Source organism: Mercenaria mercenaria, chromosome 3 (assembly GCF_021730395.1).
Source record: "Mercenaria mercenaria strain notata chromosome 3, MADL_Memer_1, whole genome shotgun sequence".
Lineage (NCBI taxonomy): Eukaryota > Metazoa > Mollusca > Bivalvia > Venerida > Veneridae > Mercenaria > Mercenaria mercenaria.
In genome coordinates, this window is record NC_069363.1 from 43,019,570 (window position 1) to 43,046,724 (window position 27,155).

The following is a 27,155-nucleotide window of genomic DNA, read 5'->3' on the forward strand; positions in this document are numbered from 1 at the left end:
AGAGTGTGACCTAGTTTTGACCCCGCATGACCCGGTTTCGAACATGGCCTAGTAATCATCAAGATGAACATTCTGACCAAGTTTCATGAAGATAGGGTCATAAATGTTGCCTCTAGGGTGTTAACAAGCTTTTCCTTTGATTTGACCTGGTGTTTTTGCCCCACATGATCCAGTTTCGAACTTGGCCTAGAGATCATCAAGATAAACATTCTGTGCAAGTTTGTGTCAAATTTAAAATTTGTGGAACTTTTTTGTACTGTCGTTTGTATAGCCGGGTTGTTATTGATGAAAAATATGCCATAACTAATTCATATTGCTTGAGGCGTTTGGTTTTTATTTAAAATAATGGTTCCATTTCTCATCACCATTTACTATATTAGCGAAAGGTTGTCTATAGTTGAATGACTAAAATTTTGTATTTTTAGCTCACCAGAGCACAAAATGCTCAAGGGGAGCTATTGTGACCTGTCATTGTCCAGCGTCCGTCGGCGTCCGTCGTCCGTCGTGCGTCGTCCATCAACATTTGCCTTGTGAACACTCTAGAGGCCACAGTTGTGACACAATATTTATGAAACTTAGTCAGAATATTTCTCTTGAGGATTTCTAGGTCAAATTCGAAACTGGGTCATGTGGGCTCAAAAACTAGGTCACCCGGTCAAATCAAAGGAAAAGCTTGTGAACACTGTAGAAGCCACAGTTGTGACCTAATCTTTATGACACTTGGTCAGAATATTTGTCTTGAGGATCTCTAGGTCAAGTTTAAAACTGGATCATGTGGGATCAAAAACTAGGTCAGTAGGCAAGATCAAAGGAAAAGCTTTTGAACACTCTAGAGGCCACAGTTGTGACTCAATCTTTATAAACTTGGTCAGAATGTTTGTCTTGAGGATCTTTAGGTCAAGTTCGAAACTGGGTCATGTGGGTTCAAAAACTAGGTCAGTAGGTCAGATCAAAGAAAATATTGTGAACACTCTAGAGGCCACAGTTGTGACCCACTCTTTATAAAACTTGGTCAGAATGTTTGTCTTGGTGATCTCTAGGTCAAGTTTGAATCTGGGTCATGTGGGTCAAAAACTAGGTCACCCGGTCAAATCAAAGGAAAAGCTTGTGAACACTGTAGAGACCACATTTGTGACTCAATTTTTATGAAACTTGGCCAGAATGTTTGTCTTGATGATCTCTAGGTCAAGTTTGAAACTGGTCATGCGGGGTCACAAACTAGGTCTCTAGACCAGATCAAATGATCTTGTTAACACTCTAGAGACCACAATTTAAGTTTGAAACTCATGAGAATAAGTCAGAATGTTTGTCTTGATGATCTCTAGGTCAAGTTTGAATCTGGGACATGTGGGGTTAAAAACTAGGTCACCCAGTCAAATCAAAGGAAAAGCTTGTGAACACTCTAGAGGCCACGACTGTTACTCAATCTTTATGAAACTTTGTCAGAATGTTTACCTTGATGATCTCTAGCTCAAATTTGAATATTGGTCATGTGGAGTTAAAAACTAGGTCACCCGTTCAAATCAAAGGAAAAACTTGTTAACACTCTAGAGGCCACAGTTGTGACCCTATCTTTATGAAACTTGGTCAGAATGTTTGTCTTGATGATCTCTAGGTCAGATATGAAACTGGATCATGTGAGATCAAAAACTTGGTCAGTAGGCCAGATCAACTCTGGTGAGCGATATAGGGCCATCATGGCCCTCTTGTTCTTTCTATTGATACCCTGGCAGTTTCTTTGGTTGACAGCAAATATATTTAACATTTTCCAACATTACACTTAGTTGCAGACGCTTTAGACTATTAATTAGCATATTTGTATATTAATAATAAGCATATTGCGGCGGTGACCGTTGTCCCGATTAAATTTAACCATTTCACTAAAATAGTTCTAACAAACATTCACCGTCGATTTTACCCACTTCTGCTGAAATCCTTTTTAGACTTTAAGCACATTTTAAGCTCCCATGCTATACATGTATTTCGCTACAAAGCAAATTTTTATTCTTACTAAGTCAAATAAGCAAATAACCTCAGCTCATCAAGTATATTTCATTTTTTTGATTTATGTTGCACATACTATGTGTACAAATGCAGGCAGAAACATGTAACATCGATAATAAACTGAGTTCCAGAAGAATAATCGCAACCAAAACGAATTCATTACCCAATCACAGAATGGAACATATATCTTGAGCATGTTGTAACATTAGCCGACCAGCAGGTCTACTTTTAATTATATATACTGTAATACTTAATGTTATAAGACACCTACAAACTTAACGTATCTACAATTCATTATGATGATCGAACTTTAAAAGTAAGTTGTCGGCGTTTATAGTATCAGTATTAAGATAGGATGTTTATTGTTCATATGACAAATAGAATATTAAAATTGTGTTGTGTCAGTACGGAATATATTGAACCCGTTGGATACAAAACATAATGCTTGTTAAAGGCCCGCACAGTATAACTTCATTCCACTTAATCTAATACCATACTGATAATTTGTCTTTTATAACAATTGCTCTTCTGAGATTTCATCCCTCACATAGTTTCATTGTATTCTCAGAATATGAAACAGAAAGCATCCCTGTTCCAGACCTGCCATTGCATCTACAATCTGGTGAAGATGAAGCTGAAACAGAAGGCAGAACCTTTCGTTTTGACACAGGACGTATGCCTTTTCATGAAAGCAAGCAGTAAACATCGCTTTTGCTGATTTGAGCTCAACGGTTTTATGACATTTTCTTCCAAATAAAATTCCAAATAACTTTGCTTCGTCAACAGCATGTATATTTGTACGTCTACAAAAAGCTCAGGGTTGCAGTGTTTTCCGTAATTGTCACACTTAGTTTTGATTTAGAAAATTTAACACCATTTTATGTTGTCCAAATTCAAACGTTTTCCAAACATTACTGTAAATGACGTTTAATTGTACACTTTTGTTCAAACATTAACGTATTAAAAACGTAATTGACGTATAATGAACAATATATCCCTGGTGACTAACATTTCACAATATTATTAATCTTGATGTTGGAACGGGTAGCAGATAAAACGACCCTGTTATTGCTCAAAAGAAAGGAAAGAACCAACAATACTTTGAAATTTCGATCAGATAAGAATTGCCATAAAAATATTGGAAGACCTTTTAAACTTACATATAAGTCGTCAGGGTCATTCATAATACCGTGTTTTCAAGTTGTATCTTAAGTTTTTTTTTTAAATCGAAAAAGACAGAAACGAGATGTTCTTTTTAACAAATGCATCACGAACAAAATTTTCTAGTCGAACAAAATGATCAGATGTGCTATGCTGTTTGCGAAAACCGCTTTGAAATTTTGTAAATTCTAAAAACCAAATATATCTAGCATTAATCAAACGTTATAGTGTTTTATATAAACAACTAGTCAGGGCAACCAGTCTATAGTCACTAGGGTTTGTATTATATAAGCTGGGTTTTTGTATGGGGGAAACTAAAGTTTCTCTCCAGGATTCTGTAAAAGTTTTCAATGTAATATTGTAAATTTCTACGAGAAGGTCCATCGAGTGGTACAACTTATATCTGTATGTTTGACGTTATTTGAGTAACACTTATATTTAAAGTAAATGTTAACCTGCTTTTTGGACAATAGGAAAATAGAAAGCAATGTTTTATCAAATGTAAAATAAGAAAAATAGACAAAATTAGGTAAGATAACATCACATGACTTTGCCCTTCGATTTCTTCGTGCAAATTCAATTAAACATTCCACCATCTTATTCTCTGCGCCCACAGGCGCGGAGTATTTGTGATGGCTTTTTGTGAGTGCAATGTATGTCGTAAATGACGATTTGGTCCTTTCGATTTGCAAAATGTCCAAATTTTATTTTAAATGTCTGGCCTGGCCCATTATAATGGCATCAGATATAAAAACACAAACGAGAAAAATAAGCTTTTTAAGAAGAAAAGAAGACAGAAATAAAAAAGCAGAAAAGAAAGCAATTTTTGTTGTACAGCACGGGAAAAGTTCCTTTCCTTCTCAGTTTGATGATTGTGCCAGAAAGAAATAGTTTTGATGAGCGTGCTTTTTCCATAAACTTTAAAACATGTGAATGTGCATTTTTCAAGCACATATTGATGGCTTACCAATATTATTTTAAATGTAAGCATATCCATATATTTTGATCAGTGTGTTGCAATAATAACCGTTTGCGTAATAGGTAGTAGCTGCACAAATGTTACGCGCAAATAACCAATCTGCGCTAATTGTAAATCGTACAGCGCCAATAACCAAATTGCGATTAAACGCGCGTTTTGTAAATCGTACAGCGCCAATAACCAAATTGCGATTAAACGCGCGTTTTGTTCTCGTTTGTGTTTTTAAGGGCCTTTCATATAAAATTGTTTAATGATAAAAATGACAACAACCTGACGTGCTTGAAGGTGTGAATTGTCCGAGCCGTTCTGTTTTAAGTGTTCATTACATTAAACAATAAAAAAGGTGATCCATATATTTATGCAGTTATTTGAAGAAGATATTTACGTCCTTGATAATTTACATACTATTTCTTTAAAAGTCGTTTTAGAGTTACTTATAGTCATCCCAGGTGTATTATATAAGCTTTTAATATTCTTAACTATTTAATGCTTTTAAAGTTTAACATTTAAAAACTGAAATAGTAACCATGTCAATTCGTATAGTTGTACGACGGTTTGTGTTTATTATTTTGAAATAACAAGTTGCAGAGGCTATGATAACTTATAATTTTAGATCAATTATTTCATGTAAAGAATTACCACGTCCATACTAATTTTCTTCAGTTTAGATATTAATTCAAATTTTGCTACTAATTTAAACGAAAAACGAAATTTTATACACAAAGAAGCTGTAATATTGTTTGTAAATATTTACCACAGTTCAAACCAATTTACCAGTACTTTTGGTCTGAAAAAGGAAAATAGTAAGATCGTCTAAAGGAGGTAAAATCACCAGGGTGATAACCATCTAAGTATAGTCGCGTAATACATTTTTCCAAAGAGGTGCGTGTGCGTGTCATTGTTTACTTACATTGTTTTAGCTCTCCTGGGCAAGGGTGAGCTTTTAGCATCTTCAGATGTCTGCTGTGTTTCATTCAATGTACATCTTAATCCTTCCTCATCATTTAGCTTGCAGGTATCATATAGAGCCCACATTATCCAACTTGATCAGAAGAATGGTCTTGATAACATCTGAGCTAAGATTGAAACTCAGATATTTCGGAAGAACAACTGCGTCACAAAGACATATTTTAAGAACAACCTTGTGTACAAAATACATTTCATTCCATATACCGAAACTTAGAATAATTAATCAAGGTCGATTTCGCATGTGGGTCATGATCAGTCAAAAAGTAGGTCACTAGAAACAACCATAAAATCCTGTACACACTACAAAGGCAATGTTTTTTCTTCAGCGATCTCGAAACCCCATCTGACCGTTTGCCTAGGGTCAACAACAAAGACACCATTATCGTTATATCAGCCCTGTTCTATCAGTACTACATACACTGCTGTGTTTGGCGCGGAGTTTCCTTTTGCTGCATCTTGCAGCAACTTTCGTACTAGTCTTCATAATATAACACTTTCATCGATTTCTGATTTTGTACATTTCAAATGCATATTCATCATGTGCATGTCTCAGTAAGCGAGTGCGTGTGTATTATTTTGCTGTCGCCTCCGGTTGCATATATCGGCGATATTCTAGAAGTATCAGTGATTTTAGGTTTTGTAGGTCAGTGCAAGATACAGTAGATATTCAAATTAAAAAAATCATTTCTGGTTCTTTAAAGTTCAATGTTTAAAGCGTTGTGCGGGAACTTACCTTAGGGTCATAAAGCTTGATAAAAAAACCGAAATGTATGTACAGTGTAGGTGTTTGATGAAATTATTCGAACCTACAACAGCAGTACAAACGAAATAAAACAAAATATACCAGAGGTAGGAGAAGAATTCTTAAAGACACTGTCTTTCCTTCTAATCCTATCCATACAGATATAATACATGTTTGTATAACTTTATTTAAATTTATGTGGAATAACTATGTTTAAACTAAACAACCGCAGTAGTATACATAGCGGTTACCGTATCAAATATTGAAGTAATTAACCAAATAATGAAGCAGTATGTCAGTAGGCGGCAGGACGAGCGAACAACAAACAGTTTTACCGTCAGCTTTTGTGCGGGATGAAAACTTTTATTTTATCCGAATGCAGGCTGGATTGGGAATAACAAAAAAAAGACATTAATTAACAAGGATTTATACGGTATCCTGTTAGCGCCATCGTCGCATCGTACTTTCGAATTTTCACCATCGTGTTCTCGTTGTTTCGACTTTTCAACATTGTGGTTTCGTTGTTTCGACTTTTCAACATCGTGGTTTTGACATTTTATCATTGTACTTTTGACTTTTCACCACCGTACTTCCGACTTTTCACCATCGTGATATCACATTCTTTATGTCAGTGCGCACAAGTCTGTTTAGCATTATACGAAGTTGAACGTACAGATCAGCTCACGCGGAAAACCCACTTTCCGTTTTTCTCGAAGGAAAAATATTGTAAAGCGAAATATTCCTCCTGAGTTTACATAATTGTGACTCGGAGTACCGACAATTGTAATCTTATCACTTCGAGTAATTACTTGACACAAGTCGAAATTATACAGGTAACACTATAATCTATAGCGGTATTTTATGGCTACTCCGCGCGACGCCGAGGTTGAAATAAAACATTAATAGGTCATTTTGAATGCCGCGAGATGATTTCGCGAAACTTTGAGCCTTTATTTCCTTACCTGGGTGGAAGTTGTATATAATAATCTTATTTTTTCATTCTTTTTTTCCGGCTGCAGGCCGGTATTGATTTCACCTTTACTACCTGTAAATATCTGGGGTGAAGGTCATTTAACAGCTGATTAAAACTGTACATTTTGATTGGTAGATGAAAAATTCCACAGGTCTTCGAATGGAATAGATAATATTTTCTTAAGGGGTGTGCAGGTGCTCTGAGCTGTATTGTTAGACAGTATAATCCGTTGCAAGACTCCTGTGGAAATAGCTTACGTCATAAACCTGAATCCCATCGGTAGTGAAACTGCGAGAGAGTTTGAAATTCTGCCACTCTGATACGGAGTGATCTCCCGTAAACGATTTACAGTCAATTCGTCCCCTATTCAACTCGTCCTCAATCAACTCGTCCCCAATTTGGTCATTTCGTATCCATTGAGGATTTCAAAAATGGTCATTTCTTCCCCCACTTTTCGACCCCTCCTGTTTAGTCTTATTAATTTTTTTGTCAAAGTTTCCTATATTATGATTAATATAATTAAGATGTAAAATATGTGTTCTGTAAAATATGTTCTACATAAAAAACATGAAAATTTTTCTTTAAAAACTACAGTTTGTTTTGCTTTATAAATACTCGGTCGTATGTAAAAGTGCAGAGTGCGTGCACGTTTCGTATAGCCCTTTCCCGAAACTAGGTTGCTCCCCTTTCTAATTATCTCCCATTACGAGATGTGCGCATGCGCGAAAAACCAACTATAACTTCCGGGGACTATCAAATTGTCAAATTCCTTTGTTACCGAGGTGTGAATATCTATTTATAGAATCTGTCGTAATGCTTCCCGGGAAAAGAAAGAAGTCTCGTAAATACTGTTGTATATGTAGGGGAATTTATCGAGTTATAGTAGTGGATGGCAGAACTGTTTCGTTACACAGGTTTCCCCCAAAAAAGCGACTGAGTATGGGTTCAAAGGAGTCAAACGGTGATGAGAAAATTCAAATGGAACGAAAATAAGTTATTGTGTAGTGAATACTTCGTTGAATCGACCTACCTTCTCACACACACTTCCTTCAGTATTTCCAACATAAAATAGAGTAAAGAAAACATTTTCAACATTGGTAAGTTTGTACATCGAAAGCGAAATTTACACATCCCCTACCACCAATTTGTTCTCATCATATGCATATGTAAGCAATGCAAAAGACCAAAAGCAAAGTAGGAAGTTGATTAAAAAGTAAATTTTTTTCTGTTGTTATTACAATATTGTTCATATCTTTGCCTTTGAAGTTCTGTTATTAAGGTTCATTCTTTCGGAAAAAGAGTGGGTCTAAATAATTTAGATTTGCGGATTTGTTACTGAACAAAACATATAACAAGTATACACCAATGGATTCGTCTTGGAACGAAGTATACGACCAGATAGTCAACTACGACTACGACTCTTTTATAAGTCGTACGATGACGAATTTGATAACGAAATTGGTCATGTTTTTTCAAAATCAAGGGCTGCTTCAAAATACATGCGGAGTCCATTTAAAATGTATTAATATACAGACAAGACATGTATCTAGTTCCTGTCGCCCTTTAAAATTACCCCACTGGTTTTTAAAAGGCTGACAATTTACGCTTAAAAGTATACTTTAGAATGCTCCAAACGATTGTTTTCATCGTCCTTTGTTGACATGATGGACTACTTTTTAGTTGCTATAAATATGAATATTGCACGGAGAAATTGTAAACAATATTTGTCTTAAGATTAAAAACCGAATGTGCATTTCAGTGTTATAAAGTAAAGCATGAAAAAAGTACACTTTAGGAAACTTATTATTAAAATCGAAAATTCAGTATAGATAGAACACAATTATTTGATTTTATCCAGTAATTTTACATTCCAATTATGATGATTGCATGTATATGAGAAAGTCATTTTCTCATTATTATGTAGCATTCTTTTTGTAAGTTTTCTATATAGATATAATGGAAGGATCACCTTCGTCGGTATGATCTTTTTCATTTAAAATATGATATTATAAGATATTGTTTGTCAACACAAAGAACTCATTGAGTTTTCACTATACCTGAGTTTTATCATCATTATTATTTTTAATATTATTACTATATCTTTTATTATTTTCATTTGTAATATTATATAACAATAATATAATCAGATAATAATTATTATCTATAAAATAATAATAAAACAATAATAATAATAAAAATATTATTATTATTATTCCACATTCACCGAAGGAAAATTAATTTCTTTCAACTCCACTGCACACATCTTCAGGGTCTAGTTGGGACCCCTGCTGTGCTAATTGCCCTCTAATCAGCTACTGTTACATAATTGCTGATAAGCAGCAGATAAGATGGGAGTTGTTTATTGGATTTGGGGGGTGGGGTGGGGGGGGGGGGCACTTATATAGTAGTGGATCTAGGCCTTTAATATAACAAATAACATGCCCTGGTAATTGTAATCTCCAAAGATAATTATATTATGGAATAATGTTTGTGAATAAAAACAGTCCTGTAAGTTTGATATTTCTTTTTCAAATTATGTATTTTAATCAGTGATGTAATCGGCCTGTTGATTTTTTCTGAATATTTCTGAAAACTTCTGAATATTTCTAAAAAAAACTATATTTATGAAAACTTCTGAATATTTCTGAAAACTTCTGAAACTTTTCTTAACATATGCTTGAACATATCTGAATATTTATTAACACTTTCAGCATATGACTTTTATTTTAAAACCTCCGTAAGTAATCAATACACTTACGTCAAGTTATTTTTTGTTGAGAATTAAATAAATATGTTTTCTTTTTTTAAATTCAGGACCATTATAGAATAATTCAGAATTAAGGAACTTTTAGAAGTATTCAAATGTAACAATAATATAGGCTTGAATGTTCAGTCAGTATTTAGGCAAGGCTCGGCCAATATGATTAAGTTAAGTATAATAATGATCATGGACATATTAAATGTACCATGTGAATCTGTATTAGATTTTTTCACTTGTTTAAAAATGTCATGAACTTGTGAAACATGTTTATGCATATTCTGTTGTGTATAAAATATTTTTGAAATTCTGAATTCAGAAATTCATAACAAGAAACATTTTTAACTTATTTCTGATATACATATCAGTAGAAGTTTAGAAAAATTGGTCATCTGAAATATCCTAAATTTACTTCTTTCAGGAATATTTCAGTAAAAGTTCAGAAAAATCATCTTCTGAAACAATCTAAATTAATTTCTAAATCTTTCAGATACAATTCAGTAAAAGTTCAGAAAAATTCAGAAATGGTCAAACATAAACTCCCTGTTCAGAAAGATTCAGACTGCTAAAAAATGTTCAGACAGGGTTCAGTCTATGTTCAGACATAATTCGGAAAAATAATTTCATAAGGGCGAGGTCCAAAAGGGCAACAACTCCAGAAAATATAACTGGGCATAAATGTCCCGATACAACGATCATGTCCCCTTCATGTTGATGATGTAAACAGAGTTTTATATGAATTTGACTGGAACTGTATGGGTTAAGTTCTTCGGCATCCGGGAAATAAAAAAAAAGTTTATCATATATCAACACAATCCCGATTGGAATAAGTACGCTTTAAAAGTCATAACGTAGTAATCTGGTTTCATTAACCTAGTTTAAAGGGAGCTTCTATATATAACACTGTTCTTTGAGCTAGAAGTCTGAGTCATAAATTTTACATGTCATCTTGTTATGATGAATATTTGTGCCACGCTAAGTGAGCTGCAATACATTCATAAAAAATTACAGACAGAAAAAGTTTCATTTTTAACTACTTATTGTGACCTTGACTTTCGAGTTGACTATCATTTGAATCTAGCATGTGTCACATCGGATGATAACATTCAATGACCCTGCCAAGTACTTTGAAAATCCTCCCAATCACGGAAAAGTTACTGACAATGAGAAAAGCATTATTCAAATCTCACTTTCCACCACAAAGGTTAATTCTCATCATAATTACATGATAAAAGCAATAGCACATTTAGATTGAAAACATCATGAAAAGTTTTCTATAGAACAAGCATGAAAGACCTATACTTTATAAACGTAAATATGGAACAAGTTACACAGATACAGAGTGTTATAAACTTTCCAATATACGATACTTGTATTTCTTAGTTTATATACAACTTTTGGTCGGGCACAAAAAAAGACAGACTGACAGACAAACCACAAACGTATATTCCCTAAAATAGGTTTTCATCAAGATTAGATTATTAACTTACGATTGTTATGTAGAACTATGCTCAGAGAATATATTTTTATTTTATTTTAAAGTGCCAGAAGATGATTAATCAAAATGCACGTTTCTAAACTTCCATATGCATAATGTCATTAATAATTGTGAGGTTTCAAAGTATTTTGCAAATTAATCTAAAGCAGGTTCTTCATGCATGACAAATATTTCCTTTTCCCTAATTCTTGATATTTCTTCTCTGATTCTCCCAATTTGTGTCTGGAAATATGATTGCACATTTTGTATTATCCATGTAGCCATGTTATAATTTTTATGTTGAATTATGCTCAGAAAATTGAAAAAATATTGTTGTTATTTTCCAGAAAAGTACACCTTTCTTAACTTCCATACGCATTATGCCATTAACAATTGTGAGGTTTCAATGTATTTTGCAAATTAATCTAAAGCAGGTTCTTCATGCATGATGCATATTTTTCTTTCTCCCTTATCCTTGATACTAATATTTCTTTTTCATTAATTCTCTACATTTGTGTCTGGAAATATGATTGTAAATTCTGTGTGATCCATCAAACAGTTCAGTTTTTGTTGACCAATGCTTCAAATACTTGTGGCCCTTTGTATGAGCATCTGGAAAAGGAGAAATTTTAGTCATTTTACACAAGTATAAATCTTACAGGTTTTGTTTGTTCATTAAAACCACAAATTTTAGAATACAAAATGTAAAATGTTACATCTTAGAATTATAACAATATCAGTGACAGACGTTATTAAGAAAAATTGTCATGACTTTATTAAGAAGTGGTAAAATAGTACTCTGCACAAGTACTAAAGACTAAGACCTATGAATTTTAACAGATGATATATATTTGTCTACATGTCTTCATACATCATCGTTTTAACTAGCACTATGCACATGACCACTTCATGCTGATGATGTATACTAGGTTTCGTTTGTATAGTTTGAAACTGCGAGTACACAATGTACAAGTGTATTTGTGATATTTTTAAGTAAAGGGCATAACTCAAGAAAAAATAACCTGAAATGGAAGTCTGGCAATATGTCCATGCCTACTTCATGTTGATAATTTCATATCGACTTACATTTCCATTGTTACAGAGTATGAAAACTGTAGGAGGAGTGGAATACATGTTACTGTTGTATTTTAAAAAAAGGGGCATAACACCCCTAAAATAGATAAAGGCCCTGACATTTATGGTAATGATGTAACAAGTTTCATGGGAAATGGACATAAAGTGAGGGAGGAGCTGATTAAGTACATAAAGGACAAAAGAAACTGTAATATTTAATTTATAAAGTTCAAAAAAGGGTCATAACTTTAGAAAAGAGTCATCGAAATTAAAGATAAAAGTCACCATAGTATGTGTATGTCTGCTGCCTGTCCATGAAGTATACCATATTTCATTTGACCCTGATGGAATCTGCAAGAGTTTTAATACACAAGGTATCAATGTAGCTGTGATATAATGAAATAAAAAATGGCATATTAACTGTAGATAAAAATAATCAAACTTGATAGTCCAGACATTATTTGCATGTCCACTTCATGCTGATGTTGTGTACCATGTTTCATTTGAACTGGATGGAAAATGTAGATGTTAAGTATATACATGAAAGAATTTAATAAAAGCAGGTCTACTGTTCAAGGTCAAGCCAAAGCTCCATAAGGCTGCATTGAGGGTTTTTATTCACCATATCATACTGTAACTGGAATAAAAGACCAATATGCACATTTATATATACATAAATCTTATTTTCAAATTTTGCTGTATTTTCTCTTTAAAATTCAATTGCTGACACTGTGTATCAAAAACAATTTTGAAAAATACATAAATCTAAAATCAATTATTATAGTTTGTTTAATAAATGCTAAATGTCACACTTACTTTCAAAACACTGACGTCTACCTTTATAAAAATGATGTATACATATGGCAATTGAAGTAAGTCTTCTTCTTGGTAATTATAGCATTCATGGTCCCATTATTTCCTTGGATCAATTTACATCTTCATCTGAAATAAGTACAGGAGTATAAGGAAATTAACATTACCTAAGTAATTTCAATGGAATCTTGACAAATCTGAATTTATGTATTTTAAAACTACTCATGTCGCTTTACTTCTTTAATTAAACACGTTTATTTTGTAGGTCTACAGCACATGGATCAGTTGATGTACAAATGTAGTTGAAAAATTATTATACCATTTATTAAATAAATCTGGTGTAATATTTGTTATTGTCATTCAACTTTTATTTGTTGATATTTGAGAGCATGACCATGCTTCATTCAGACCCTCGTCAGCTATGCAGAGGTATCCTTTCTTTGGCTTACTTACAGACATCGTTTCTTTTTCATACAGAAATATTGTATATGAAATATTGACATTTATACATTTCTGTACTGTTGGTCGCCAACATCATGCATCCCTTGCTGAATAAGAAATTTGTGCGCACCGAGCACAAGTTCCAGCAGTTTACAAATCCAAACCATTATTTTCATGGTGCAGTTTTTTAATTCATCTGAAACAAACACAAGACCTACGCAGACCAGCTGATTCAGCCTCACGGCCAATCATACATGTTTTATGCAGAGGTTTTCTCACCCTCTTCTTCCTTAGAAAAGAGAATTAATACTTTTTTTAAATGATGTCAATTTGAATGAATAAACTATACGTGTCCTAAACGAAAAGTGAATCAACGCTTTTTTTTGCTATGACTGATCGATTTACTATTTATGAAACAATGCGCCAGTCAATTGTAACACGGACAAAACACAGATTAAATTCAATGTTCGAGAAGCAATTTTAATAACGTTTTTCCAATAGACAAAATGGAGTACAATGATCAAAGGGGAGTAACTCAGTAATTCATGTTATATAATGAACTGCCGTACTTTACCGTACAACAAACATAATGGCGCTACCTCTCTTTCTAAAAGAAATTACATATATACTAGAGAACTGAAAACATTAGGAGGTTCATTATAAGCAAACATGATTGTAACAAATATGAAAAAGCTAAGTGTTCAATCGAATAAACAAGATAAAGTTCTAAATGTGCGTTTGCAAAATGAATCATTGTTTCTTAAATTGACTGAACTAGTGAATGTTTATATAGGCAACATCACAAAACAAATCAGAAGTACTATAAGATCTGACTAGAAAATAACTGTTACAAATAATACAGTTTATAGGTTTGTAATGCAGTGCGATTAAGTCACTGAGTGGTTCTACAATTAAACCGACGCGTATTGTTATATTTTTAAAACAGTTTATGGCACATAATCCTCTAAGTATTTAGGGGGTTTGCGGCTTCTTTGAGGTCTAGACTGTATATTAGGCTGAGCTATAGCTGTATCAGAGTCTACGTTACTTAAACTATAACGTTCATTGTCAATCGGAGTTTCTTCATTAGGCTCAGCAATTAAAACTGGTGATTCCTCAAGCGCAAGACTATGGTTGTCTTGTTCTAAGGGTGTGGTTAGAGTTGGTGGAACTGGTACTGTGTCAGGAACAACGGGAAACGTATCAATGTCCTCATTATCACTATCATAACCAGACTTTGGTGTGAATTTGTCATCTGGCATTTCTGCTGGAACGCGAAAGCACTCGTCTTTTTTTATTTTATATGACGAAGCACGCAACTGATTGCCCGTAAACTTTTTAACAAAATACCAATCGCCCTGTTGAGACACTACAAGGTATCTTTGACGCGCATTTAATTTATTCTTATCAGAATACAGGTACACAAGATCACCAATACTTATGTCTGACTGTTCTCCGGTTGCAATACCGTTCTTGCACTTTTCACTTGCCGCATGATTGTTAATACGCAGTTCATGTTGGTGTAAAATGAAGTCCCTATCTGAAATTGGGAGCTGCTCATGCGTGAATTGACTTCTCTGTGTCCATAACTCCCTGGCAGATAACCCCTCACGCCGAATGCGACAATTAAGTTTAGCGACAGCAATTGCGAGCTGTGTTTTCGAAATAGGTCCGCCACCTGGCTCTATACGAATAATTTCATCTTCAAGCTCTAAGATTCCCTTTTCAGCCACTGGATTCTTATTGACATTTTTAACCCGACCTATGTCTAGAATTATATTAAGACGATGATACAGGTTGTCTTCGCGTAATGCTATGAAACAAGGAGCTGGATCACCTTATTACTGCAGAGGTCCATGTATAGATGTAACTCAGTACAAAGAATATTATGTATCTCTAACAGTGTCTGATTTTTCATGTCAATGAAGGACGCGACAGTATGAGTGAAGTTTCGCGTAAAACGAGCACTAATTGTTACTACGTTCATGACATCGCAGCGAACGATAAGCAACTGCTTCAGAGGGTCTTCTGTAGATTGTTTTAGAAGACCTGGAGGAAATCTGCGCAAGGATGCACAAGTATGACAAGTATCGGTTGCTTTTTCCACAGCCTGGCTCAAATCTAGGGCATAAAAATGACGCCTCATAACCTGTTGTAACTGATGTTTAGATGGGTGATCTAATTTGATGTGTAAAGCAGTGACCAAGCCATCAAGAGTTGATCTTGGAACGACTATCAACTCCACAGGTGCAGACATTGGTTCTGTACGTGTAACAACTAGTAGACCATCCCTTGCAATTGAAGCAACAGATAAGTAACGTTTAACATCTCGTATGTTCGTGAGTTTCTTCGAGGGTCGTGTGCCTTGTGATAAATGAGCATGAACACGCCTCAAGTCAGGGCACTCAGACTGTACCGCTCTCCAAGCTGACCTGGTAGTAAATGGTAAGCGGCTGACACTGGTAAGTATGTCTTCTACTTGTATTGTTCTAACAACAGAGTCCTCAGTATGTCTGATGAAAGTACATATCTGGCAACCTAGATTGTCACAACTGGGAGCATTTCGGCTTGCAAAATCAGACGGAATATTGGCGGAGCCAGCAAGGTGTTTAAGATTGACCTGGTATCGACTAACGATCGAGAGAAAAGACGTTATTCTTGGGCTGGCGGAAAACTCTCCTCGGCATAACTTTTCAATGGCTTGTACACATGGTTTACTGTCACTGAGAACACATGCTTGTAAATCTGACTGTATAATGTAAGGGCTAAAATGCTTCACTGCCGCTGCTATACTAAGAGCTTCAACCTCACAAGGTAGCCATGTGACCTGATGTTTTCGAAGTTTAGCACTGAAAAGGCCTGCAAGGAACAACTTGTCATTACGGGTGACATATAATGTAGCACCAATGCCATGATTTTTCACTGAACCATCTGTAACTATCCATAGCTGATCTGTGGATCGAGGGAGAAGGATAGACCTATGGGATGTTAGAGCAGCCTGTGCATTCTGGAAGTGCTTAATAGAATCATCATTCCAGGAAATTTTTTCTGAAGAGTTCTTGCCAGCAACAATATTATCTAGAGATGCCGTCATCTGGGAACAGTTTGGTAGGACGCGGCCTAAAAATTTATAAGCACCAATAAATGAGCGTAAACCATGAATAGTAGCTGGAGCTGGGCATGTAGACAGAGTTGCTAGGCGGTGATTACATGCAGAAAGTTTACCCTGTGTCCAAGTCCAGCCAACAGTTGTTGTAGACTTTGGACAGATGACTGTCTTGGTGGGCTTAAGTTTCAAGTTATTCTCCTGAAGAGCTGCTAACACACGACTCCAATTTGAGACAAGTTCTTCTTCCGAATTTCCACCACAATATAGGTCATCCGCTAATTTGGCGACAACACCCTCTTGTAGTAAGTCTCCTAGCACCCGGCACATCAGTTCCTCTAAGGCAGTTTCTGATCCAGGCATTCCCATTGCACACCTAGTATAAACACGAACGCCTCGAAATGGTGTTACTACCCCGCAATATTTCATCGACTCCTGTGACAAGGGAATCTGGTAAAAAGCACTGGTTAAGTCTGTTACAATTATGTATGTCCATTGACCTATTGTACGTAATATTGTGTCAACATCCGGCATAAGGGACGGTTGAGGTTTAGCATAGCGACCAACATCTGCAAATGCGGTAACAAGTCGGTAACCACCTTGAGATTTTTTCACTAAGAAAGAAGGGTTGAGGTATTCTACAGTAACGTTAACATCTTCTGGACGTGAAAATACACCCTGTTTCTCCAATTCGTCAAATTTTTCTTGAAGTTCAACTAATTTATCTTTTGCATACTGTGGAAGTCTTCCTTTGCGCTGTGGGGGCTGAACTGGTCCCATATTTACTACAGATTTGAATGGACCGGAAGTACCGTTGTATCCGGAAATTGAAGCACTGAATACATCATCATATTGAATTAATACACTTTTGAATTTTTGGACAGTGATGTCCGACAACAGTTTATCTGGATCAAGTGATACAGTGTCTGATGAAAGACTAGTTCTGGCATTGCGACATGACAATCCTTTCAGGCGCAGATTGTTGGTCATCTCATCTGACTGTAGTGAATAAGACTGTATGGTGTGACGTGCTTGGCAAATATGTTCATGCTTGCGAACATGGATTGGGTCTGCTGTCGAATTGAGAATTCTGACTTTACCACATACTGCTTCCATGATTTGCGGGGATGGCCACCGTAAGTAGGAGGGTGCACCAAACTTCGGTTCTATAGCGATAGTACCATCGGGATCAACTTCATCCGGTACGGTAACTTCAAGATAACACCCTGGCCAGGTAACTGTAGAACTGGAACTTGCTCTGAGAACAAACGCTTGAGTTCTACGAACATGGTTCTCTGATGAGTCTGGGTTGTCATCTGCTGGTAAGTATTTACACTTGCTAAGGTAGTGATTGTATTTCTGCCGTCCAGCCTGTTTGCACACTGGACATGATGGGTCAGCGCGAGAAACAGATCTAGACTTTGTACTGCTAGACTTTGATGTTGTTTTGAAAGCTGAACGCAGGACTTTTGCTTCCGAAGCCGAGTGAATTTCATCTAACAAACTGTCTAAGGCAAGGGAGATTTCCGGTTTTATTGAAGCAAGAGTTCTTGATCGAAGCTCAGTGCCATACCTTTGTTTCACAAGGGCAGGTAAACGTCTATCGATTAATCGTAACCATGTTAATACAATTAAATTCTCCACTGTAGGTGAAAGTTCTTCGTCATCAGTGGGTGGGTTGCCCATATGAGAGATGCCCCCATCTGTTTTTAGCAGGTTGTCCTCAATGAAACTTGTAAGACGTTGATACAAGTCCTCTGGTCGCTCACCGGGTCTGAGCTGTATACTATCAAAGTCTAGAAAGTGACTACCGGTAGATTGGAAGCCAAAATGTAATCTTATTGATTGCCAGATACTGTTAATGGAGGTAGAATTTTTCACAATGCTATTACGAGAAATTACTGGACAGAAATTAGCTATCTGACCAAGCATAAGTTCTAAATGGGTAACTTTTTGGGCAGCTGTACGTCTGGTAGCCTCAGGCACACCTTCTCCATCGTCGGTAAATCCTCTCAGTGGAGTAGCATTTGTCTTTCTTTCCCACACAAATCCTTCCACTGAAAATGGAGCAAAGTTTGTGTCAAGTGACAAAGTGTATTGTAAGTTCTGACGCCAAGATTCAAAGGAGGTAATTGTTTCTTCCCTGGTTAAACGCCACTGCTTTGGTGCACGAACTTGTGCCATCTTGAACGAATCTTAAAACTATGTTTGTGAACTACGATGTAAAGTAGCACTGTCCGTTCCTTTGTTCTGGATAGTTACGAATTGAGTGTTTTTTTTTTGTGAAGGTCATTAAATGTCAGGCAGAAAATCGGGTCCTTTTCTGCAGCTGCCACCACGCCAGTTAATTGTAACACGGACAAAACACAGATTAAATTCAATGTTCGAGAAGCAATTTTAATAACGTTTTTCCAATAGACAAAATGGAGTACAATGATCAAAGGGGAGTAACTCAGTAATTCATGTTATATAATGAACTGCCGTACTTTACCGTACAACAAACATAATGGCGATGCGTCAATTCTGCATCTAATGACAAATCCTGGTGACAGTGATACACGCATAATTGTTCTCCACCCAGGACATACGTTTAAATGGTTATGACTGCGCAAATCGACTGATTATCAACCTTGTTTTGAACTCGTTGCAAAATAGTTTTTATATATAAACTTGCACTTACCGTTGTTCCTACCAGAGCAACTCGACATGTCAAAATATGTCAACAAATGGAGAGGCTTTTTGACAGCACCGTCATGTAAACATCCGAAGGAAATAGTTCAAATTTATTCCACTCACTTCCATAATTATGCGATACTATCGTTAATTATATTCATATACATAATGTATCATATGTAGATTTAAGCATAAATTTAACGTTTGTGAATCCTGTCCTTTAACTGATCTTACGTTAAGCGCCGACAATTATGTACTCCGTAAGGCCATGTGCTTAGTCTGATTACATTACTACACACAAACACATTTTTATGTGAAAAAATGCTGAAATTTACATTTTATTCTGTTAATTACTTTGTAACAGCAACCGTTTCTAAAAATAAAATTGACACAACTGACTTTTATATGTATTGCCCTTGTAATGAGATTTTGGATTTTGGTCGTAAATACACATGTTTATGTCAAATCAATAATGAAATGATGATGACTGTATGAAAAAAGGAGAAAATAAAAATTATCTGAAATGATCGACACTAACAGGCCTTTTCATCAAATCTATTAGATATTTTATTTAGGTAAGTTTTGGTCACAATGTCAGACAGAATACTGCTTGCGTGTAGTAGCTGTCGATTTTGAAAAAACATGACCTCCTAAAAATATTTTTCTGTCTTTTGTCCGGATTTTCAGGTAAAAGTTGGCATTTATTTTTCAAGATATATACTTCAAATGAGAGCCTAATCATTTTTAATTGGCGTTTCATTCATCAAAAATGTAACTCTTCAGTAAAATTTCGCAAGATGGTTGTAAAGACAAGCACAATAATGTCGATTTTTTGCCTATAGAATGTACCTTAAGGAAGTGTCTACTTGTCAGGTAACCAGACGCCTAGTCTGCATTCTAGCTGTCCGGTAACCGGATGCCTAGCCCATCCGTTACATTTTTTCTAGCCGTCTTGTAATTAGACGACTAGAAAAACCCTAACAATAATGCTAGACTTCCTTTTACAAGATGGCTAGAACGCAGGCTAGGCCTACGGTTACCGGAGGGCTAGATAATTCCTTGTTTATTAAACTAAGAGTAAGAACAGTGGCTTGCTCTGAATGGGCATTTTATGTGCATGATAGTAAATGTCAGATAAAAATATGTCCAATAAGTTTAATTGAAGCGTTTACTACACATTTATTGTCGGGGCCTTTGTGGCCAATTAAGTGGTTAAAATATGACTTATCTTTGATTCATTTGTACCTTACTTATGTGGGTTCAGAACCCTGCATTGGGTGTAGATATCTTTGTTTATGTATAGGGCGGCTTGACACATAAAGTATGTGCTCTTCACCACTGTACCTATGAGTCGTGCAACATCAAGTTGTAATAATGAAATGAATGAACTAGCACGCAGAAAAGTGCCATTCAAATATTCCACATGAAAATGCAAACACAACTAGCCGTGTCCAACTGTATAAGAACATTTTGGTCAATTCCGACTAGATACTGAAATAGTTTAATACAATAATTTAGCACAACCATTCTAAAGCATCAAATACCACCACAATCCGATAATGTTACAATATGTAATTAATTCAGAATTAACAGTTCTATCAATTCAGCATTCAATATAATATTCAAAATTTATAAAATTATAAAGGTGGGGGTTTACCTACAGCGATCTGCATATATTTAAAGTATTGAAATTAATATTTAAAGTAGCAGTCCTAAGGCAGTGAGTTTCATATATTTTTAAAGTATTAATTGATTAGGAAACAAAAATAAAACAAAATAAGGTGTCATGCATCCTTAGCCAGCACTACAGACACTATCTTTCGGTTCAGCCTGTGCTGGAAAAAAGACCCAAGAATATATGACATTATACATTCCTTGTGAAAATGTAGTGGTGCCTTAAACATGTTTTACTCAGCTGAAACACTCCCCAGATAGCAGACATGCGTTGGCCCAACGTTGGGCCAACGGCAGACTCTTCGTTGGCCCAACGAAGATTTCCGACGTTGGCCCAACGCCATTTTGCTAATTGGCGCAACGTTGGCCCAACGGTTGGTACACCGTTGGCCAAACGACTGGTATCCTACAATCATCGTTGGCCCTCCATTGGGCTAACAACTGATATCCTACACACATCGTTGGCCCTCCATTGGGCCAACAACTGATACCCTACACTCATCGTTGGCCCTCCATTGGGCCAACAGCATTTTTTCGTCTATCACGGTTGGTCCAACGTTAGGCCAACTCTGTTTCTTTATTGGCCAAAGATGGATGCCAACGTTATCCCAACGATTACGAAATTGAAAAAAGACTAAAACTAGCATTGTTTAATACATGTTTTATTTTCAAATAGTTGTGATTTTGTTAACATTTAACAAAAAGAAATCTAACATTTATTTAAAGTTTGTTTGCATTTTTCCTGAAGAAATTTAACAGAATATTTCATCACTACAACATGTAAAATATTGATTCCAGTCTTTTATAAATCTAAATATTTTTCCTTTTTCAGTCACTAATTAAATCCTACTAAAGTGAATTACTGTCTGTATATTAACTCATTATATATCCAAGTTCTGTTTGTTTGTTTTCTTTTCTCACTGAAGTTGCAGCTTTTTATATTTTTATTTTTTCCTGTGCACCACAGTGCTAGGCACTCCATTATTACTCCCTTGAACAGCACCCTGTAAAAAACAAAAATCATACTGTTGATTAAACCATCTACGTCAAATTGATAACAATAACTAATGTATGAAATTTATTTTTGTCTGTATTTAACCGAGAAAAATATGTTAGAATTAACAAGAAAATGAGTTATTTTATTTACAGAATTTAATACTCAACACAAGTGCCATCCGCCAGCTTTAGATATTAGTATTTAACATATGTATGTTCAAGTCATATGGATATAACATGCATACAGCACATAAAAAGAAATTCTGTATAAGATTCCATAACTTTATCGAAAAATATTTTTAAAAAAAACTTCTACTTACAGTTTATAGCTGGAAGACCGAGTTTTTGTTAAATCTAGACCTATCACATGTATAATAGTTTCCTTTACTTCACATGTCTATAAAGCTAGAAATCTGGCCTAGAGAGTAAAATTAACCACATTTTCTGGGATTTCTTAAATAACTCGGGTTAACGAGAGTTCATGTTCTGGAATATTCAACAGATTTATTGTAAACATTTTATGATTGTATAAAATTAGATATTTGTTACAGAGTTAGTAAGGGTTTTTTTCAATACTTTTTTCACAATTTTTTCAAGGTAGTAGATTTGAAATAGTTCAAAATATCATCACGGCTGCAGATAAGTTTTTAGTTTAATTAGCCCAAATATAACTGATTACGAATTGGTGCAGAAAAGTGTTTAGTAATTAATTAAATATTGCATGTTACAGCTACACAACCTGTGTATACCTGTGGGGGCTTGTGATAAAACAGTGACCTGTAAAATATACAATTATTATATTATTACTTATAATGGACCAACGTTTGTCCAACGTTGGGCCAACGATGTTTTCTCTGTATAAGTCTTTCCCTGAAAATCAATATCGGGCCAATGCAGAGATATCTGTGACTGAAATTTAAAGTTGGTTCAACGTTGGCCCAACAGCTGTATTTACAATACTTATTAATCATTGTTGGGCCAACAGTGGCCCAACAACGATTATCCTTTGACGGTTTTCCGTCGTTGGCCCAATGACTTCATGTTTACAGGGTCGGCACTCTAATGTCACACATTCAAAATGCAATCAGCACAACAGACATTACTGACTAAGGAGAAGACACAAACAAAGGATAATGGAATATTTAATAAAGTAAAGATTCTATTTTGTGACAGGAATGGCCGTACCGGCGACAGTAACCATCAGAACAAATCAACACCATTTTCAATATTTACAAATTTATTTACATAAGATGATTATTTACAATGAATAGATGATATGAAAAAAAAATGATTATAAGAAAAAAAAAATAAAAGTTCAGTATCACCAGATACAAAGTTCGTATAGTTCCATTCTAATGTGACGTGGTACAGTTCTTTAATTTAATTGCGAACTTTAAGTAGCACAAACAATATCAAAACGTATCTTGAAATAGAGTCCCTATAAACCGTGAATACGTTGATTCCGTATTGGCTCCCTATGGTGGTAGGTGATTGCATCCCTGAGCTGACTTCAGAGGATAACAAAAATCATCGTCTTTGCGGTTTACGGCACAACCATGTGACGAAAGCTCTGCGCTGGGAATATCACATCCAGGCGAGTGAAGACAAGTAAACCTCGGGCATTGTACTTCCGGGTTATGACATCACCAGGTAAAATCGTCTGGCGGAAGAAGCTAAAATATATAACATATGGTAAGTACCATAGCAAAACAAATAAGTCAGGGCATAAAGCTGCTCCTTTGGGTACACCATACCTCCGTAGGCTCCCATAAATAATACGTGCTACTTATACAAATATAGTGCTACTAAGTTCAGACGTCACATGATTAAAATACGTCACTAATTACTTCCATTATTACAAAAATTTACTTACTAAAAGACTAAAGTTAAGTAGAAAAAGATATGAAAAGTATATGATGAAACATTATAGATACGGAAATGATAAACTGCAGCCATTATTTACAACTACAAATTAACAAAATTCAATGTAAATCAAACGTTATATCATAGTTGGCATCCATATAATATCTAATGCCATACACTACAACGGACATTAATTAGATGTGCTATAGACTGGCACACAATTACAAATTACAATAATATATTACATACATGGTGCTAGACTTGCCATATAGATTTATACATAACAATACAATGCAGTAATGGCGTTCCATAATTAACAAAATGTTTGACATAAGTTTTTGAAACAGTACTTTACAATTATCACGATACAAATTTCAGTATAAATCTAACATCTTATATAAACGAAACGTTTAGACTCCTCTTTCGAAATAATTTACAAAAGTCTGAAAAATTTAATAAATTATCCTGATATACCGAAACTAGCAAAAATCATATGCCGAAAAGTAAATGTTACAGAATTCTGTAGAATGCACAAAAATTTACCAAATAAAAATCGTAATGCAAAAATCATACAAAAATCTAACAAATAAATTTCTTACCTCGATCGAGCATAAATTTCTAGCAAGAAAAATTAATCAGACATAGATTCGTCTATAATGTCGGAAGGTGGTGTGCGCAAGGCATATTTAGTCCAGTCTATTTAAAGGGTAATGTCCCGCCAAATACTAAATTTCATTGGATTCACGGCCTATGCGTGAACTCTTACTATTTCTATTTTCACGGGATTCACGATATAGCCGGGGAATCTAACTACTTTGGCCGGATTGAAATTGACAATTTGAGGCCCATTATAGTGGTTTTGGGGATAAAAACATAAATTACTGAAGTTTATAAAATATCAACTTTCTTATTACTGAACCGAATTTACTGAAATTTACATGGAAATTTAAGTTATGAAATACAGAAAAACATGAGAGGTATTTTATGCGTGAAATCTAACATTTACCTCAATAACTCAAAATTTTACAAAAAGATGATGCAATACCTGCATTTACACTACAGATAAAATAAGGCCCGTATGTCAATTTGTGACACACGTCCCCCCTTAAAAAGAAAATTCATAATTTTCTTAGATGAAACAAAATGACATACTGAAAATAGCAAACAAACACACAAAAAAGACACTGTCACTATCTGTACACCATATAATATAGCAACCTGTCTACACTCTACTCAAATAATCTGCGCCTACATTTTCTCTACCAGGAATTGCTCTAATACTGATCCTATATGGCTGTAATGCCAATGCCCATCTCATCAGCCTGGAGTTGCTAAGTTTCGCTTTATTCAAATAAGTGAGCGGCTAATGATCTGTCTCTAATACAATGTCTTTACCGAACAAAGACCGGTGAAATTTAGCTACTGCCCATACTATCGCTAGACACTCCTTTTCTATCACTGAGTACTTTTGCTCCCTAGGTAGCAATTTCCTACTAGCATACGCTACAGGTAATTTCTCTCCATCACTTTCCTGAAGCAATACTGAGCCTAAACCTACATCTGAAGCATCTACTCTCAATATAAAAGTCTGATCTAAATCTGGCAACTTCAAAATAGGCGGACCCATTAAGCTAGCCTTCAAAGTCTGGAAAGCCTTTTCTTGACTTTCACCCCACTCTACAAGATTTGGCTGACCCTTTTTCGTCAAATCTGTGAGCGGAACTGCAATGGCGGCAAAATTGGGGATAAACTTTCTGTAAAATCAGACTACACCTAAGAATGAACGTATTGCCTTCTTGGTTTTCGGTCTCTCGGCATCCTGTATAGCCTGTACTTTATTTGGAACTGGTTCAAGGGTCTGAACATCTCCTATCATGTGCCCTAAACATTCTAACTTCTGAAAACCTATAAAACACTTAATCGGTTTTGCGGTTAACTTAGCCTCTCTTAGTCTGGTTAACAACTCAGAAAGTGCTACTACATGTTCTGGCCATGTGATTGTATACACCAGGATATCATCAATGAAGCTATCTGAGTGCCCTAGGTCCTTCAAAACCTTCCGCATCAGTCTACGAAACGTTGCAGGTGCGTTAACTAATCCAAAGGGCATCTTACGGAATTGAAACAAACCTTTCGGGGTTTCAAAAGCAGTCATGGGTTTAGCCTTTTCAGACAAAGGAACCTGCCAGTAACCTTTGCTCAAGTCTAGTTTAGAAAAATATCTATATTTAGATAGCTTTGAAAACATCTCCTCCATGTTTGGCATAGGTTCAGCATCGAAAACCGTCAGTTTGTTGACCTGGCGAAAATCTATACAGAACCTTATACTGTTATCTTTTTTCCTTATGAGGACAATAGGGGAGGAAAATGGAGCATTTGATGGTTCGATTACTCCCAACTCCAACATTTTATCTACTTCCTCTTTTACTACTGGCTGTGAATGAAAAGGAATAGGATAACCCTTTACTCTTATCGGATCTGTAATTGACAACTGAATATCATGTTCAACTAAGTTAGTATTTCCAGGAATATCTGTCAGTACATCTGAGAAATTTTCTAACAAATCTACTACTTCCTGTTTACATGCTACTGGTAACTCTGGATTTACCTCTACGTCTTTGTACGTTTCTGTACCCTGCTTTATAGGACACAAATCTATATCCTTTTCTACTCTACTCGAAAACTCATCACTACTTTCATTCGGATCTAATCTGTCATAATCTCTCTGATCCTCCTCTACAATAGCTGCTCCAACCTTACTTAATATACCCTTATCTGGTATAGACTTACTATCATCCTTCCTTTCACAGTACTGTTTCAGCATGTTTGCGTGAAAAGTTTTCAACTTTCCGTCTACATCTATCCTGTAATCTAGTCTATTTACTACCTCTACTACTACGTAAGGACCCTTCCAATGTAACAACAACTTATTATGTTTCGTAGGTAACAATACCATTACCTTACTACCTGCCTTAAACCTCCTATCTCTAGCCTTCCTATTGTAATACTTCTTGTATCTAGCACTGCTTTTTGCTAACTGTTGCTGAGCTATCTTACACGTATCCTCCAACTTTTCTTGTAAATCCATAACATACTGGTAAGTGGTTTTAACCTCATCATTCTCCGTCTTACCAGCCCATAACTCTCTTAGCACAGTTATCGGTCCACGGATTGTTCTACCGTAAAGTAACTGAAAGGGAGAAAATGCCATAAGTTCTGACGTAAACTGCGATCCACAATCGGTAAGCATTTCCTCTGGCACTCCCTATCTACTATACATATCTACTAATGCCTCTGCTACTCTCTCAGTTTCAATACTAGGTAGTGCTATGGCTTCCGGATATCTAGTAGCATAATCTACCATAGTCAAAATGTACCTGTTTTTCCTATCAGTCATAGGTTCGATCGGACCAACAATGTCGACAGCAACTCTCTTAAACGGAGTATCAATC

The 27,155-nt window shown here is 35.5% G+C and overlaps 2 protein-coding genes and 1 long non-coding RNA gene across 9 annotated transcripts in view; 2 read left to right on the forward strand and 1 right to left on the reverse strand.

Moving 5' to 3' along the window:
- The window catches only part of LOC123524900 (uncharacterized), a 55,027-nt gene extending 50,170 nt beyond the window's left edge, over nt 1-4,857 (forward strand). For all 5 annotated transcript variants that reach the window (XR_008370184.1, XR_008370183.1, XR_008370185.1 and 2 more), the window contains one exon: nt 2,573-4,857. Coding sequence is in view for 2 of the 5 variants with exons in the window: in XM_045303506.2 (XP_045159441.1) it covers nt 2,573-2,706 (134 nt within the window). In the remaining 3 variants the exon portion in view is untranslated. The remainder of the gene's footprint in view (nt 1-2,572) is intronic.
- LOC123524958 (uridine-cytidine kinase-like 1) overlaps nt 1-27,155 on the forward strand; it is a 352,168-nt gene that overhangs the window by 177,310 nt on the left and 147,703 nt on the right. The window lies entirely within an intron of this gene.
- On the reverse strand, nt 11,104-12,684 carry LOC123524899 (uncharacterized). Its single transcript, XR_008370186.1, has 2 exons — nt 12,423-12,684; nt 11,104-11,675 (listed from the first exon to the last, which is right to left on the reverse strand). It is a non-coding gene; the product is annotated as an uncharacterized LOC123524899 (long non-coding RNA).